The 13,543-nt window shown below is 45.4% G+C and overlaps 1 protein-coding gene across 1 annotated transcript in view; it reads left to right on the top strand.

Annotated features, from left to right (window-relative positions):
* The window catches only part of LOC143783131 (uncharacterized), a 127,378-nt gene that overhangs the window by 30,856 nt on the left and 82,979 nt on the right, over nucleotides 1–13,543 (top strand). The window contains exon 2 of the mRNA XM_077271432.1: nucleotides 10,510–10,556. Within this exon, the coding sequence (XP_077127547.1) occupies nucleotides 10,521–10,556 (36 nt within the window). The 5' untranslated portion in view covers nucleotides 10,510–10,520. The remainder of the gene's footprint in view (nucleotides 1–10,509; nucleotides 10,557–13,543) is intronic.

The raw sequence follows: 13,543 nt of genomic DNA, 5'->3' as shown, positions 1-13,543 counted from the left end.
AGTATCCCATGTCGGGGCCCCACCTTAGCAACTGTACGGTATATACTCTTTGTCGCCATCGCTCTCATTCTTTAAGTCCTCATTGTTCACATCTGGCAGCTGTCAATTTTCCTCCAACACTTTTCCCTTCACTTTTTCCCCATTATGTAGATAGGAGCAAAATTGTTTGGTGAATTGGAACGCGCGGGGTTAAAATTTCACCTCACAACATAGCCTATGACGCTCTCGGGGTCCAGACGTGTGACTGTGCAAAATTTTGTGGCTGTAGCTGCGACGGTACAGATGCCAATCCCGGACATACACACATACATACATACACACATTCAGCTTTATATATTAGATATACCTGTATGTAATCTCCTGTATATAGTATATACCTGTGTGTCATCTCACCTATATATAGTATATATCTGTGTGTCATCTCCTGTATATAGTATATACCTGTATGTCATCTCCTCCTATACATAGCATATACCTGTGTCATCTCCTCCTGTATATACTATATACCTGTAGGTAATCTGCTCCTGTATATAGTATATACCTGTGTGTCATCTCCTCCTGTATATAGTATATACCTGTATGTCATCTCCTCCTGTATGTAGTATGTACCTGTATGTCATCTCCTCCTCTATATAGTATATACCTGTGTGTCATCTCTCCTGTATATAGTATATATCTGTGTGTCATCTCCTCCTGTATATAGTATATACCTGTGTGTCATCTCCCCTGTAAATAGTATATACCTGTGTGTCATCTCCTGTATATAGTATATAGCTGTATGCCATCTCCTCCTGTATTAGCCCTCGTTCACACGTTATTTGGTCAGTATTTTTACCTCAGTATTTGTAAGCTAAAATGGCAGCCTGATAAATCCCCAGCCAACAGTAAGCCCACCCCCTGGCAGTATATATTAGCTCACACATACACATAATAGACTGGTCATGTGACTGACAGCTGCCGGATTCCTATATGGTACATTTGTTGCTCTTGTAGTTTGTCTGCTTATTAATCAGATTTTTATTTTTGAAGGATACCAGACTTGTGTGTGTTTTAGGGCGAGTTTCGTGTGTCAAGTTGTGTGTGTTGAGTTGCGTGTGGCGACATGCATGTAGGGACTTTTGTGAGATGAGTTTTGTGTGGCGACATGCGTGTAGCAACTTTTTGTGTGTCGAGTTGCATGTGACAGGTTAGTGTAGCAAGTTGTGTGCAGCAAGTTTTGCGCATGGCGAGTTTTGCGCGTGGCGAGTTTTATGTGTGGTGCCTTTTGAGTATGTGCAAGTTTTGTGTGAGGCAACTTTTGCATGTGTTGCAACTTTTGTGCATGTGGCAATTTTTCTGCGTGTGGCAATTTTTCTGCGTGTGCAAGTTTTGCGTGTGGCGAGTTTTGCACGTGTGGCGAGTTTTGCATGTGGAGAGTTTTGCGCGTGGCGAGTTTTGAGCGGCGACTTTTGTGTTTCTACTTTTATGTGGCGAGGTTGGTGTATGTGTGGTGAAATGTGCACTGAGGGTGGTATATGTGTTCGAGCACGTGGTAGTGTGTGGCGCATTTTGTGTGTGTGTTCATATCCCCGTGGTGGTGTGATTATCCCATGTTGGGGCCCCACCTTAGCAACTGTACAGTATATACTCTTTGGTGCCATCGCTGTCATTCTTTAAGTCCCCCTTGTTCACATCTGGCAGCTGTTAATTTGCCTCCAACACTTTTCCTTTCATTTTTTCCCCATTATGTAGATAGGGGCAAAATTGTTTGGTGACTTGGAAAGCGCGGGGTTAAAATTTCACCTCACAATATAGCTTTGACGCTCTCAGGGTCCAGACGTGTGACTGTGCAAAATTTTGTGCCTGTAGCTGCGACGCCTCCAACACTTTTCCTTTCACTTTTTCCCCATTATGTAGATAGGGGCAAAATTGTTTGGTGAATTGGAAAGCGCGGGGTTAAAATTTCACCTCACAACATAGCCTATGACGCTCTCGGGGTCCAGACGTGTGACTGTGCAAAATTTTGTGGCTGTAGCTGCTACGGTTCAGATGCCAATCCCGGACATACATACATACATACATACATACACACACACACACATTCAGCTTTATATATTAGATATATATATACAGTACAGACCAAAAGTTTGGCCACACATTCTCATTTAAAGATTTTTCTGTATTTTCATGACTATGAAAATTGTACATTCACACTGAAGGCATCAACACTATGAAATAACACATGTGGAATTATATACTTAGCAAAAAAATGTGAAACAACTGAAATTATGTCTTATATTCTAGGTTCTCCAAAGTAGCCATCTTTTGCTTTGATGACTGCTTTGCACACTCTTGGCATTCTCTTGATGAGCTTCAAGAGGTAGTCACTGGGAATGGTTTTCACTTCACAGGTGTGCCCTGTCAGGTTTAATAAGTGGGATTTCTTGCCTTATAAATGGTGTTGGGACCATCAGTTGTGCTGTGCAGAAGTCTTGTGGAATCACAGCTGATAGCCCTACTGAATAGACTGTTAGAATTTGTATTATGACAAAAAAAAAAACAGCTGAGTAAAGAAAAATGAGTGGCCATTATTACTTTAAGAAATGAAGGTCAGTCAGTCCGAAAAATTGGGCAAACTTTGAAAGTCTCCCCAAGTGCAGTGGCAAAAACCATCAAGCGCAACAAAGAAACTGGCTCACATGAGGACCGCCCCAGGAAAGGAAAACCAAGAGTCACCTCTGCTTCTGAGGATAAGTTTATCTGAGTCACCAGCCTCAGAAATCGCAGGTTAACAGCAGCTCAGATTAGAGACCAGGTCAATGCCACACAGAGTTCTAGCAGCAGACACATCTCTACAACTGTTAAGAGGAGACTTTGTGCAGCAGGCCTTCATGGTAAAATAGCTGCTAGGAAATCACTGCTAAGGACAGGCAACAAGCAGAAGAGACTTGTTTGGGCTAAATAACACAAGCAATGGACATTAGACCAGTGGGAATCTGTGCTTTGGTCTGATGAGTCCAAATTTGAGATCTTTGGTTCCAACCACTGTGTCTTTGTGCGACCCAGAAAAGGTGAACGGATAGACTCTACATGCCTGGTTCCCACCGTGAAGCATGGAGGAGGAGCTGTGATGGTGTGGGGGTGCTCTGCTGGTGACACTGTTGGGGATTTATTCAAAATTGAAGGCATACTGAACCAGCATGGCTACCACAGCATCATGCAGCGGCATGCTATTCCATCCGGTTTGCATTTAGTTGGACCATCATTTATTTATCAACAGGACAATGACCTCAAACACACCTCCAGGCAGTGTAAGGGCTATTTGACCAAGAAGGAGAGTGATGGGGTGCTACGCCAGATGACCTGGCCTCCACAGTCACCAGACCTGAACCCAATCGAGATGGTTTGGGATGAGCTGGACCGTAGAGTGAAGGCAAAAGGGCCAACAAGTGCTAAGCATCTCTGAGAACTCCTTCAAGATTGTTGGAAGACCATTCCCGGTGACTACCTCTTGAAGCTCATCAAGAGAATGCCAAGAGTGTGCCAAGCAGGCATCAAAAGCAAAAGGTGGCTACTTTAAAGAACCTAGAATATAAGACATAATTTCAGTTGTTTCACACTTTTATGTTAAGTATATAATTCCACATGTGTTAATTCATAGTTTTGATGTCTTCAGTGTGAATGTACAATTTTCTGTCATTGCCAACAAAGGATATTTTACAAAGTATTGAGATGAAATTTTGTTTCTGACCAAATACTTATTTTCCACCATAAAATGCAAATAAAATGATAAAAAAACAGACAATGTGATTTTCTGGATTATTGTTTCTCAGTTTGTCTCCCATAGTTGAGGTCTACCTATCATGTAAATTACAGACGCCTCTCATCTTTTTAAGTGGTGGAACTTGCACTATTGCTGACTGACTAAATACTTTTTTGCCCCACTGTATATATATATATATATATATACAGTACAGACCAAAAGTTTGGACACACCTTCTCATTTAAAGATTTTTCTGTATTTTCATGACTATGAAAATTGTACATTCACACTGAAGGCATCAAAACTATGAACTAACACGTGGAATTATATACTTAACATAAAAGTGTAAAACAACTGAAATTATGTCTAATATTCTAGGTTGTTCAAAGTAGCCACCTTTTGCTTTGATGACTGCTTTGCACACTCTTGGCATTCTCTTGATGAGCTTCAAGAGGTAGTCACCGGGAATGGTTTTCACTTCAAAGGTGTGCCCTGTCAGGTTTAATAAGTGGGATTTCTTGCCTTATAAAAGGGGTTGGGACCATCAGTTGTGTTGTGCAGAAGTCTGGTGGATACACAGCTGACACACATGTTATAAAGACCACCGGATCATGAACACTGCATGATTACAAACTCATTGTAAATAGTTTGCACCTTCTTAAAGGTGCCCTCTACTGGTTTTACAAAAGAAAGGACTCTTTGCGAATAAACTGTTCCTGGAAACAGCACCAGAGTCCTTACTGCATACGGACTTGCAGCTTGAGAAGTTGCACTACCTCATAGAGACTTAGTCCCTTCTTAAAGGGGATGTTCATCAAGAGCACTTAAAGAATGATAATGTTTTGAAAGAAAGTACTGATAATGCTGATATGTAAAGATTATATGTAGAAAGCTAGTTAAATTGTGAGAAATGTTTAGTGATGTTGATAGAAGAACGAGGACAGGAAGTGAACCCGTACGGGGTTAGTTAGTGAGTCCTCCTAGGAGCCATACAGAGATGGCTCAGTGATCTTGAACTGAAAGAAAAATGATATGTTCTATACTGTGTATAGTAGTGGAAGGACAGTAGGCCCGGGCGGAAAGGGGCGGTCCTGTATAGAAAGGAGAGGCAGTAGGTCTGGAGCAGTTAGGACAGGCGGTCCTGCAGACGTAAAGTAGGAGAATGCAAAAACGTTAAGTAGCCTTATAATGTGTTATAAGAAGGTCTTTAGTGGATTTAGCGAGTACGTCCTTAAAGGCAATGTTAAATTAATGTTCACAAGTTTTGCACTTAGTAGAATACCCGGTTGGGTAAAAGAAGTTACTTATAGTATGTTATTTAAAATATTTAACCATGTTTGTAACGTTCAAGTGTCCTCACCTCCCATAAAGGGAAGCTCTGTTAAAAAGTTTACTTGTACTTGCATTTTCAAAATTGTATGTATTTTTGCTAACATGTATTGTTGTTTTCTTCCCAGTCCAGGAGTACTGGATTTAACCGGGGGGGAGTGCAGCGCCCCAGAGTCCTGGTCGTTGCAGTACTGTGGCTCCGCCACTAAGGGGAGCTATGGTACGTCTGATGGCACTGAAGGAGTTCATCTGACCAGGTATCACAGACACCAATACATTTCACAGCCGGGCCTCCAGGGGGAGCTAAGGGTTCTATTCATTAGGCCACTCCTCACATACTGGTAAAACTGGGGGTCAGGCAGGAAGTTAGGGAGAAAAGCTGACTGGGTTGGAACCAGGCAACACCTTGTGGCAGAGGGTGTTGTGGGGGAAGATTCGGTAGGGTCCCTGTCAGGGGTGGGATCCTGACAGAGGCCTGGCAACTTGAGAGAACGTCACGGGACCGTGCCTGCTCAGCATAGCGGCGGTGCCCAAGGAAGGATTAGAAGCGAGATAGATTGTGCTGAGTGAGAAACGAGATCAAAGCGACAAGGAGAATACCAGTAGGAGTCGTGCTGTGAGACCGAGGCAACATCCTACTGAGGCGCACAACCGGCGGCCGGAACGCCGAGGAAGTATTTATAAATCTAGCTTCAAGCAATACTTCAAACCAACGGCAGGACAGTCAGTCATAGGCGGGCTGTCTCACCTAAATCACCTACGAAGACATAGGGGGCAACTTGTGGAGAGGGGCGACTCTAGGGTCCCGGAAGAGCTCCAAGCCTACCCGTCATACGGGTGCCATCCTAACCGTAACATCAGGGAGGGACGGAAGATTAGCAGAACATCATCTAATCGAGTTGTGAGGGAACTTAAGAAACGGACACAACAGTTGTGGGGACTTTCCGTAAGCACAGCAGGGAAGGACCACAACACATAGCGCTAGCAGGAAGGCACAGATTTCCACCTGCAAAGAGAACTCTGGAGGTGCCATTGGACCGGCCGGACTTGCGCAGCCTGGTTAACCGTATTCCGGATTGAGGACCCAGAGATCTTCAGTAAAGAGGTAAAGAGACTGCAACCTGGTGTCCTCGTTATTTACTGCACCGCACCACCACCACCATCCACATCTATTACTGTACGCCCCTCAGCAGGGTCACGGACCGGGCCTAGCCACCGTGACAACCCCAGAGCAGAGACTCACAGGCTCGGTACCGGGTACCCTTCGGCCCTGCGGCAGTGGGGGCGCTACAGATAGTCCTACTGAATAGACTGTTAGAATTTGTATTATGGCAAGAAAAAAGCAGCTAAGTAAAGAAAAACGAGTGTCCATCATTGCTTTAAGAAATAAAGGTCAGTCAACCCGAAAAAATGGGAAAACTTTGAAAGTCTCCCCAAGTGCAGTGACAAAAACCATCAAGCGCCACAAAGAAACTGGCTCACATGAGGACCGCCCCAGGAAAGGAAAACCAAGAGTCACCTCTGCTTCTGAGGATAAGTTTATCTGAGTCACTAGCCTCAGAAATCGCAGGTTAACAGAAGCTCAGATTAGAGACCAGGGCAATACCACACAGAGTTCAAGCGGCAGACACATCTCTACAACAACTGTTAAGAGGAGACTTTGTGCAGCAGGCCTTCATGGTAAAATAGCTGCTAGGAAACTACTGCTAAAGACAGGCAACAAGCAGAAGAGACTTGTTTGGGCTAAAGAACACAAGGAATGGACATTAGACCAGTGGAAATCTGTGCTTTGGCCTGATGAGTCCAAATTTGAGATATTTGTTTCCAACCACCGTGTTTTTGTGCGACGCAGAAAAGGTGAACGGATGGATTCTACATGCCTGGTTCCCACTGTGAAGCATGGAGGAGGAGGTGTGGGGGTGATTTGCTGGTGACACTGTTGGGGATTTATTCAAAATTTGAAGGCATAGTGAACCAGCATGGCTACCACAGCATCTTACAGCAGCATTCTATTCCATCCGGTTTGCGTTTAGTTGGACCATCATTTATTTTTCAAAAGGACAATGACCCCAAACACCCCTCCAGTCTGTGTAAGGGCTATTTGACCAAGAAGGAGATTGATGGGGTGCTACACCAGATGATCTGGCCTCCACAGTCACCAGACCTGAACCCAATCGAGATGGTTTGGGGTGAGCTGGACCGCACAGTGAAGGCAAAAGGGCCAACAAGTGCTAAGCATCTCTGGGAACTCCTTCAAGATTGTTGGAAGACCATTCCCGGTGACTACCTCTTGAAGCTCATGAAGAGAATGCCAAGAGTGTGCAAAGCAGTCATCAGAGCAAAAGGTGGCTACTTTGAAGAACCTAGAATATAAGACATAATTTCAGCTGTTTCACACTTTTTTGTTAAGTACGGTATATCATTCCACATGTGTTAATTCATAGTTTTGATGCATTCAGTGTGAATGTACAATTTTCATAGTCATGAAAACACAGAAAAATCTTTAAATGAGAAAGTGTGTCCAAACTTTTGGTCTGTACTGTGTATATATATATATATATATATATATATATATATATATATATATATATATATATATATATATATATATATATATATTACTGATACATATATATATATATATACACCGTATATACTCGAGTATAAGCCGACCCGAGTATAAGCCGACCCCCTTAATTTTGCCACAAAAAACTGGGAAAACTTAATGGCTCGAGTATAAGCCTAGGGTGGGAACTGCAGCAGCTACCAGGAAATGTCAAAAGTTTAAATAGATACCAATAAAAGTAAAATTAATTGAGACATCAGTAGGTTAAGTGTTTTTGTATGTCCATATTGAATCAGGAGCCCCATATAATGCTCCATACAGTTCATGATGGGCCCCATAAGATGCTCCATATTAAAATATGCCCCATATAATCCTGCATAAAGGTTAATAATGGCCCCATAAGATGCTCCATAGACACATTTGCCCAATATAATGCTGCACAAATGTTGATTATGCCCCATAAGATGCTCCATAAAGATATTTGCCCCATATAATGCTGCACAAACCTTGATTATGGCCCCATAAGATGCTCCATACAGACACTTGCCCCATATAGTGCTCCACAAACATTAATTATGGCCCCATAAGATGCTATATGGCCCCATAAGATGCTCCATAAAGATATTTGCCCCATACAGTGCTGCACAAACGTTGATTATGGCCCCATAAGATGCTCCATACAGACACTTGCCCCATTTGCTGTGATAAAAAAATAAATCACATACTCACCTCTCTGTTGCTCAGGCCCCCGGCACTTTCAATATTCACCTGACTTCGTTCCGGCGCCGCTCCATCTTCAGTGTCTTCTGCACCGATGTTCAGGCAGAGGGCACGCACTAACCACGTCACCGCGCCCTCTGACTTGAGCGTCACTGCAGAAGATGCTGAAGACGGAGCAGCACAGGAACGAGAAAGGTGACTATCGCACAGCGCTCCCTCTCCCCATTATACTCACCTGCTCCTGGCGCAGTCCCTGCTTCCCCGTCGCCGCAGCTTCTTCCTGTACTGAGCGGTCACCGTTACCGCTCATTACAGTAATGAATATGCTGCTCCACCCCTATGGGAGGTGGAGCCGCATATTCATTACTGTAATGAGCGGTACCATGTGACCGCTCAGTACAGGAAGAAGCTGCGGCGCCGGGGAAGCAGGGACCTGCAGGGACCGCGTAGGTCAGACTTGCGGTGGATTCCGTGTCTGGAGGCCGTGCCTCTCTTTCTCCTGTTACCATCATCCTCAGGTGTTTTACTTTATAGGTGGTCATCACCCCACCATATTAGCACTAAGTTATATTACTCCTATCCTTTGTGCCCTATAGTGTGGCGGCGTCTTTGTACATTGATTGGGTACTGTTTCTTTCCCCATGAACACAGCCCTACTGGCTATCATTAGCACGTGACTGATGAAAGTCCCTTTGGACTGAAACGTTTCAAGTGCTACAAATAAATCTATTCCACGTTTGCTGAAGATGAGTGCTAGACTTCTTTTTTGATTTGCATTGATGGTCTGGGAACCTAGTCTATGCACCATATAGTGACTGTGCACACGGTGTTTTCACTTAAGTATAATTAGACAGCCCCCGTTCCCCCTCCCCTGCTGACCCCTGGGTATGACTCGAGTATAAGCCAAGAGGGGGACTTTCAGCCCAAAAAATAGGCTGAAAATCTCGGCTTATACTCAAGTATATACGGTATGTATTCCATATATATATATATATATATATATATAAAAGAGTTTTTGGCAAAGCCAGCTTACCGCTTTGAAGAAACTGGAATACATCCAACCTGTGGTTACGGATTGGAACAAATCCACACATGTAAAGAAAAAACTTTTTGTTTCTCCAGCGATCAGTCCAATTATAGAGTAAAATATACCTTTTATATATCCATTAAAAAGTCCCAGATTTCTTCAGTTACAATATTGCATACATTCAATCCCTTATGGACGACACGTTTCAACACCACATGTGTCTTCCTCCAGGTCCAAAATATATATATATCTATTCTATCTATTTTATTCTAACCTGTCAGTGTGATTTTACTGTATGCAGCACATGAATTGCTGGCTTTTCAAAGAACACCGCATCGTCCGAGTGCTGGGCAATTTGTTTTTTCGCACCCATAGAATTGCATTGGCGAGTCCCGGCCGAGTCTCGGTGACAATCGCAGCATGCTGCGATTTTACACGCACGCTGAATACGCCTGAGAAAATAAACGGTGATGTGAGCTGCCCCATAGATTAACAGTGGTCCGAGTGCTATGTGATGCTTTCTCGCATAGCACTCGCCTGTATTCTACGTTAGTGTGACGCCTGCCTAAGTCTCAGTTTCTGCCTCCTGCAGGCGTACACTCCTGAAAACAGAGCACTGCAAACTCATATTCGCTCTGCTGTCATCATTGCAGTCTATTGGCCCTGCTGACACATGTGTCTGGACCCGGTTTGGCAGGGGATTTCGGACGTATGCCCCCATGGGGAAACATAACGCAATGTGAAAGCACCATTATCCAGGAAAAATGTCTGAATCTACCCTGTCTAATGCTAACTTCTATGTGATATTATAATTTAAATGGGTTGTTTCATCATGGCGACTCCATGTACAGTTCTGTCCATACTGACCACTGATTACCGCTCATTTAGTGAACAGCTGATATCGCTTACAGTATTGCTTATAGTATTGCAGTCAAATGAATGAGCAAAATGATAACAAATATGAATTGAGCATAGCCTAACATGTTAGTGCCCCAATGCTCATGCTAATAAAATGGAGTCACATATGGGCATACCTTTAGCTATACGTTTTGTGAAATCAGCAGCAAAAAATCCACACACATGCCAAAATCATATTTAAATCTCCACTTTATATTTTCTCTATAGGTGATGTTCCAATGAAGGATCATAAAAATGTGGAGAGAGGTTTGTTGGTAAGAAAAGATTACATGTATTAAAGTCAATGATTGTTTACCTATTCCTAAATAACTAATTATATAAGTAGACATGATCGAACCTTTCAATGCTCGGTTCGGTTCGATTCGCCGAACATTTAGATGTTTGCCGAACTGTTCAATGACTGTACTCGAACGCCATCAGATTCAATGGGAGGCCAAACCAGATGTATACACAACACCTAAATGAGTGAAGAAAAGCTTCCCAAACAGCTAAAATTAGGGGGAGACACCATGAAAATTAGCATCAATTGACCACAGTAGAAATTTGCACAAACACAGCAGCAGTCAGCCATGGGCCATGCATGAGGTATCAGGCTCTGGTCCAGCATTTACAGCTTGGAATTTAAGTTTTAACCCCTTTCTGCCATCGGACAGGATAGTATGTCCGATGGCAGTACCTCCGCTTTGATGTGGGCTCCAGCGGTGACCCCACATCATTCCAGGGACATGTTAGCTGTTTTGAACCCGCGCCTATTAACTAGTTAAATGCCGCTGTCAAACCATGTTATGGAGCTGGACTGAGCAGGCCAGGGGAATGATGAGGATGTACCCCATGGCGCCTGCGTTAGAGGTGACGATTGCCTTGATGGCCCTAGATGGAGAGGTGAGGAATTCCATCATGCTACGACCCCCCCAGGCGCTAGACACCCTTGACAAAGTACTGAAAATACTTGAAGAGACGTATGGAGACCCCATGGACATAGGGGAGTTGCGCATGCATCTATTTAGGCGTATTCAAAGAGAGGGGGAGACTGTGACCCAGTATATAAAGGTGCAACAGGAAATCCACACTGCCATTACTAAGAAAGATGGCACAGGCGTAGGACCCCCTGACTTAGTGCTGTGAGACCAGTTGGTGACAGGCTTGCTAGATGTGCTGTTAAAGCAGGATTTGCGGGAGCGCTTGCAGACAAACCCGGACATGACTTTTACTAAAGTGGGGAGCGAAGCGCACATTCGCGAGGAGCAGGGGGTTGCAGCCTTAACAGAGATGGTTCGGTGAACTGCGGAGTACCCACCCCGAACGAGGAAGAGCCAAAGTGGTCCCATGAACAACGTCAAGGAATACAAAAAATAAGGGAAGAAGTTGAAAGCCTGAGGAAAGCCCTTGCTGCCGTCTTGAAGCCCAGCGTCATACCCCAAGGTAATTCACAGCTGAGGATGGAAGAAGTTATAGGAGAGGTGAGGAGCATCAGAGGTATCCCAGCTGTCGTCCCGAAATTTGCTTCCAGGTCGCGGAGTGAAGAGTGCTCGCAGATGGGATACACTTCCCGCAAAGGCCGATGATCCAGAAGGAAATGCCCACCAGACAGGCGAAGAAGCAAGTGCTGGACATGCGGAAGAGTGGGACACCTGCCCAGAAATTGCCCTACCAGAGACCGACGACAATGGAGAACTGCTCCGAAGATCCTGCTAATAGGAGAGAGTGTTGTCCCTGGAGTGAGTGGTATGGCAGAAAGAGGAGAGGCCCATCCAGAGCGAGACGGAGCCACAATGTTGGATGCCGAGAAGAGATGGAGGAGGTGTCGTCTGTCCACAAAGAGATGTCTGCGTGGCTCAGACGCGTGGAGGCGAGTCTGGTGACACTCACTCTAAGCTAGATCCGAAGGTTCCATCCATGAAGACCAATCTGAAAGGGTACAAGTACCAAGAGTTCCCGATGATGAGAAAGAAAAGCCACTTATCTTGTCCTCTGAAGTGGAAAGTTTGCCACCCGCCAGCTCAAGGGACCCTGATCTACTGGAAGAGTTGCAAGATGCCCCTGAGGTACCCCCACCAGAAGTAGTAGACTGTGAAGAGGAAGACGGTCCTGAGACATTACCTCCGGCAGCTATGAATGAACTTCCGTTCTCTGCCATTCCACACGAAGTTTGGAGTACTGGTGGTGAGCCTTATTGGCAGAAGCTGGAGCCTGAGAAGCAGGACTGGTTGCGAAAATTATGGGCAACTGTCGGCCCTCAGACGAGCATAGTGGAGTGCGAAGAGTTCTCGCACGTGGAAACAGAGGAGGAATGTAAGGAGGTCGACAAGATTGCGGGTACCTGCATGCTGGGTCCGGAACTAAAAAGGCTGCATCATCTGTTCTCGGGGAAGCCTGAGTGGGGCAGACCTTCCCCTGCTCTCTGGGGGAAGCCTGAGCAAGACAGGGCTTCCTACTGTCCTAGGAGGGCAGGGAGAGCTAAAATAGCGCATGCAGCAGAGGAGTAGAAGAGGAGGAAAGCACGTGAAGCACAGAGTAGTACAGAGGGCGGCGCAGAGAGCTGCTCTGCTTCTCCCACCTGACAGGACTGACTTGGCGACGGGCCATATAGAAGGAGCCCCCATTGCCTGCAGAGTGAACCGTGCAGAGCAGAGCTGTGACAGCAGAGCAGAGTTGTGTAAGTAGAGAGGGCCATGCCAGCTGAGCAGAGCCGTGCCAGCAGAGCTGTGCAGAGCAGAACCGTGCAGAGCAGTGTACCCTGAGCAGAGCCGAGCCTGGTGTTGCAGCAGTCATAGAGAGGAGTGCTCTGGCTGGCAGTACCGGCGCCAAGCAGACCAGCGTCGCCCGCCGACAACAAGGGGGATCAGCAAGAGCGGGATGTGATGTGTGTGTCCAGTGACAGCCAGAGAGTACCAGGTGCCGTACACAACGTGACCGTGGGTACCACACATGCGCAAGAGAGATCACATATAGGACTGACACTCGCACCCTTACGTGGACACACAATAGTTGTCCTGACCCTTGTGACCTTACTACGTCAGTTAAAACAGTTTAGGAGCCACGTTGGGCTCGTACAGCTCTGTGGCCCGTGCCTTTAATAGCCACATCAGTATATGGACAAGGGGCAGTGGAAGGTACCGGAGACCGACCACTGCCACCAGAAGATGGAACCAGTGACTACAGTACCATCCAGGAGGAGGCACTGCTCCCGCCGTTGCCAGCGCTATTTAGTGCGCAGCAGGAGCTGCAGTGTTAGGACTTC

The sequence above is a fragment of the Ranitomeya variabilis genome, chromosome 1, assembly GCF_051348905.1.
Source record: "Ranitomeya variabilis isolate aRanVar5 chromosome 1, aRanVar5.hap1, whole genome shotgun sequence".
Taxonomy (NCBI): domain Eukaryota; kingdom Metazoa; phylum Chordata; class Amphibia; order Anura; family Dendrobatidae; genus Ranitomeya; species Ranitomeya variabilis.
This window is presented reverse-complemented; position numbering and strand designations above follow the sequence as displayed.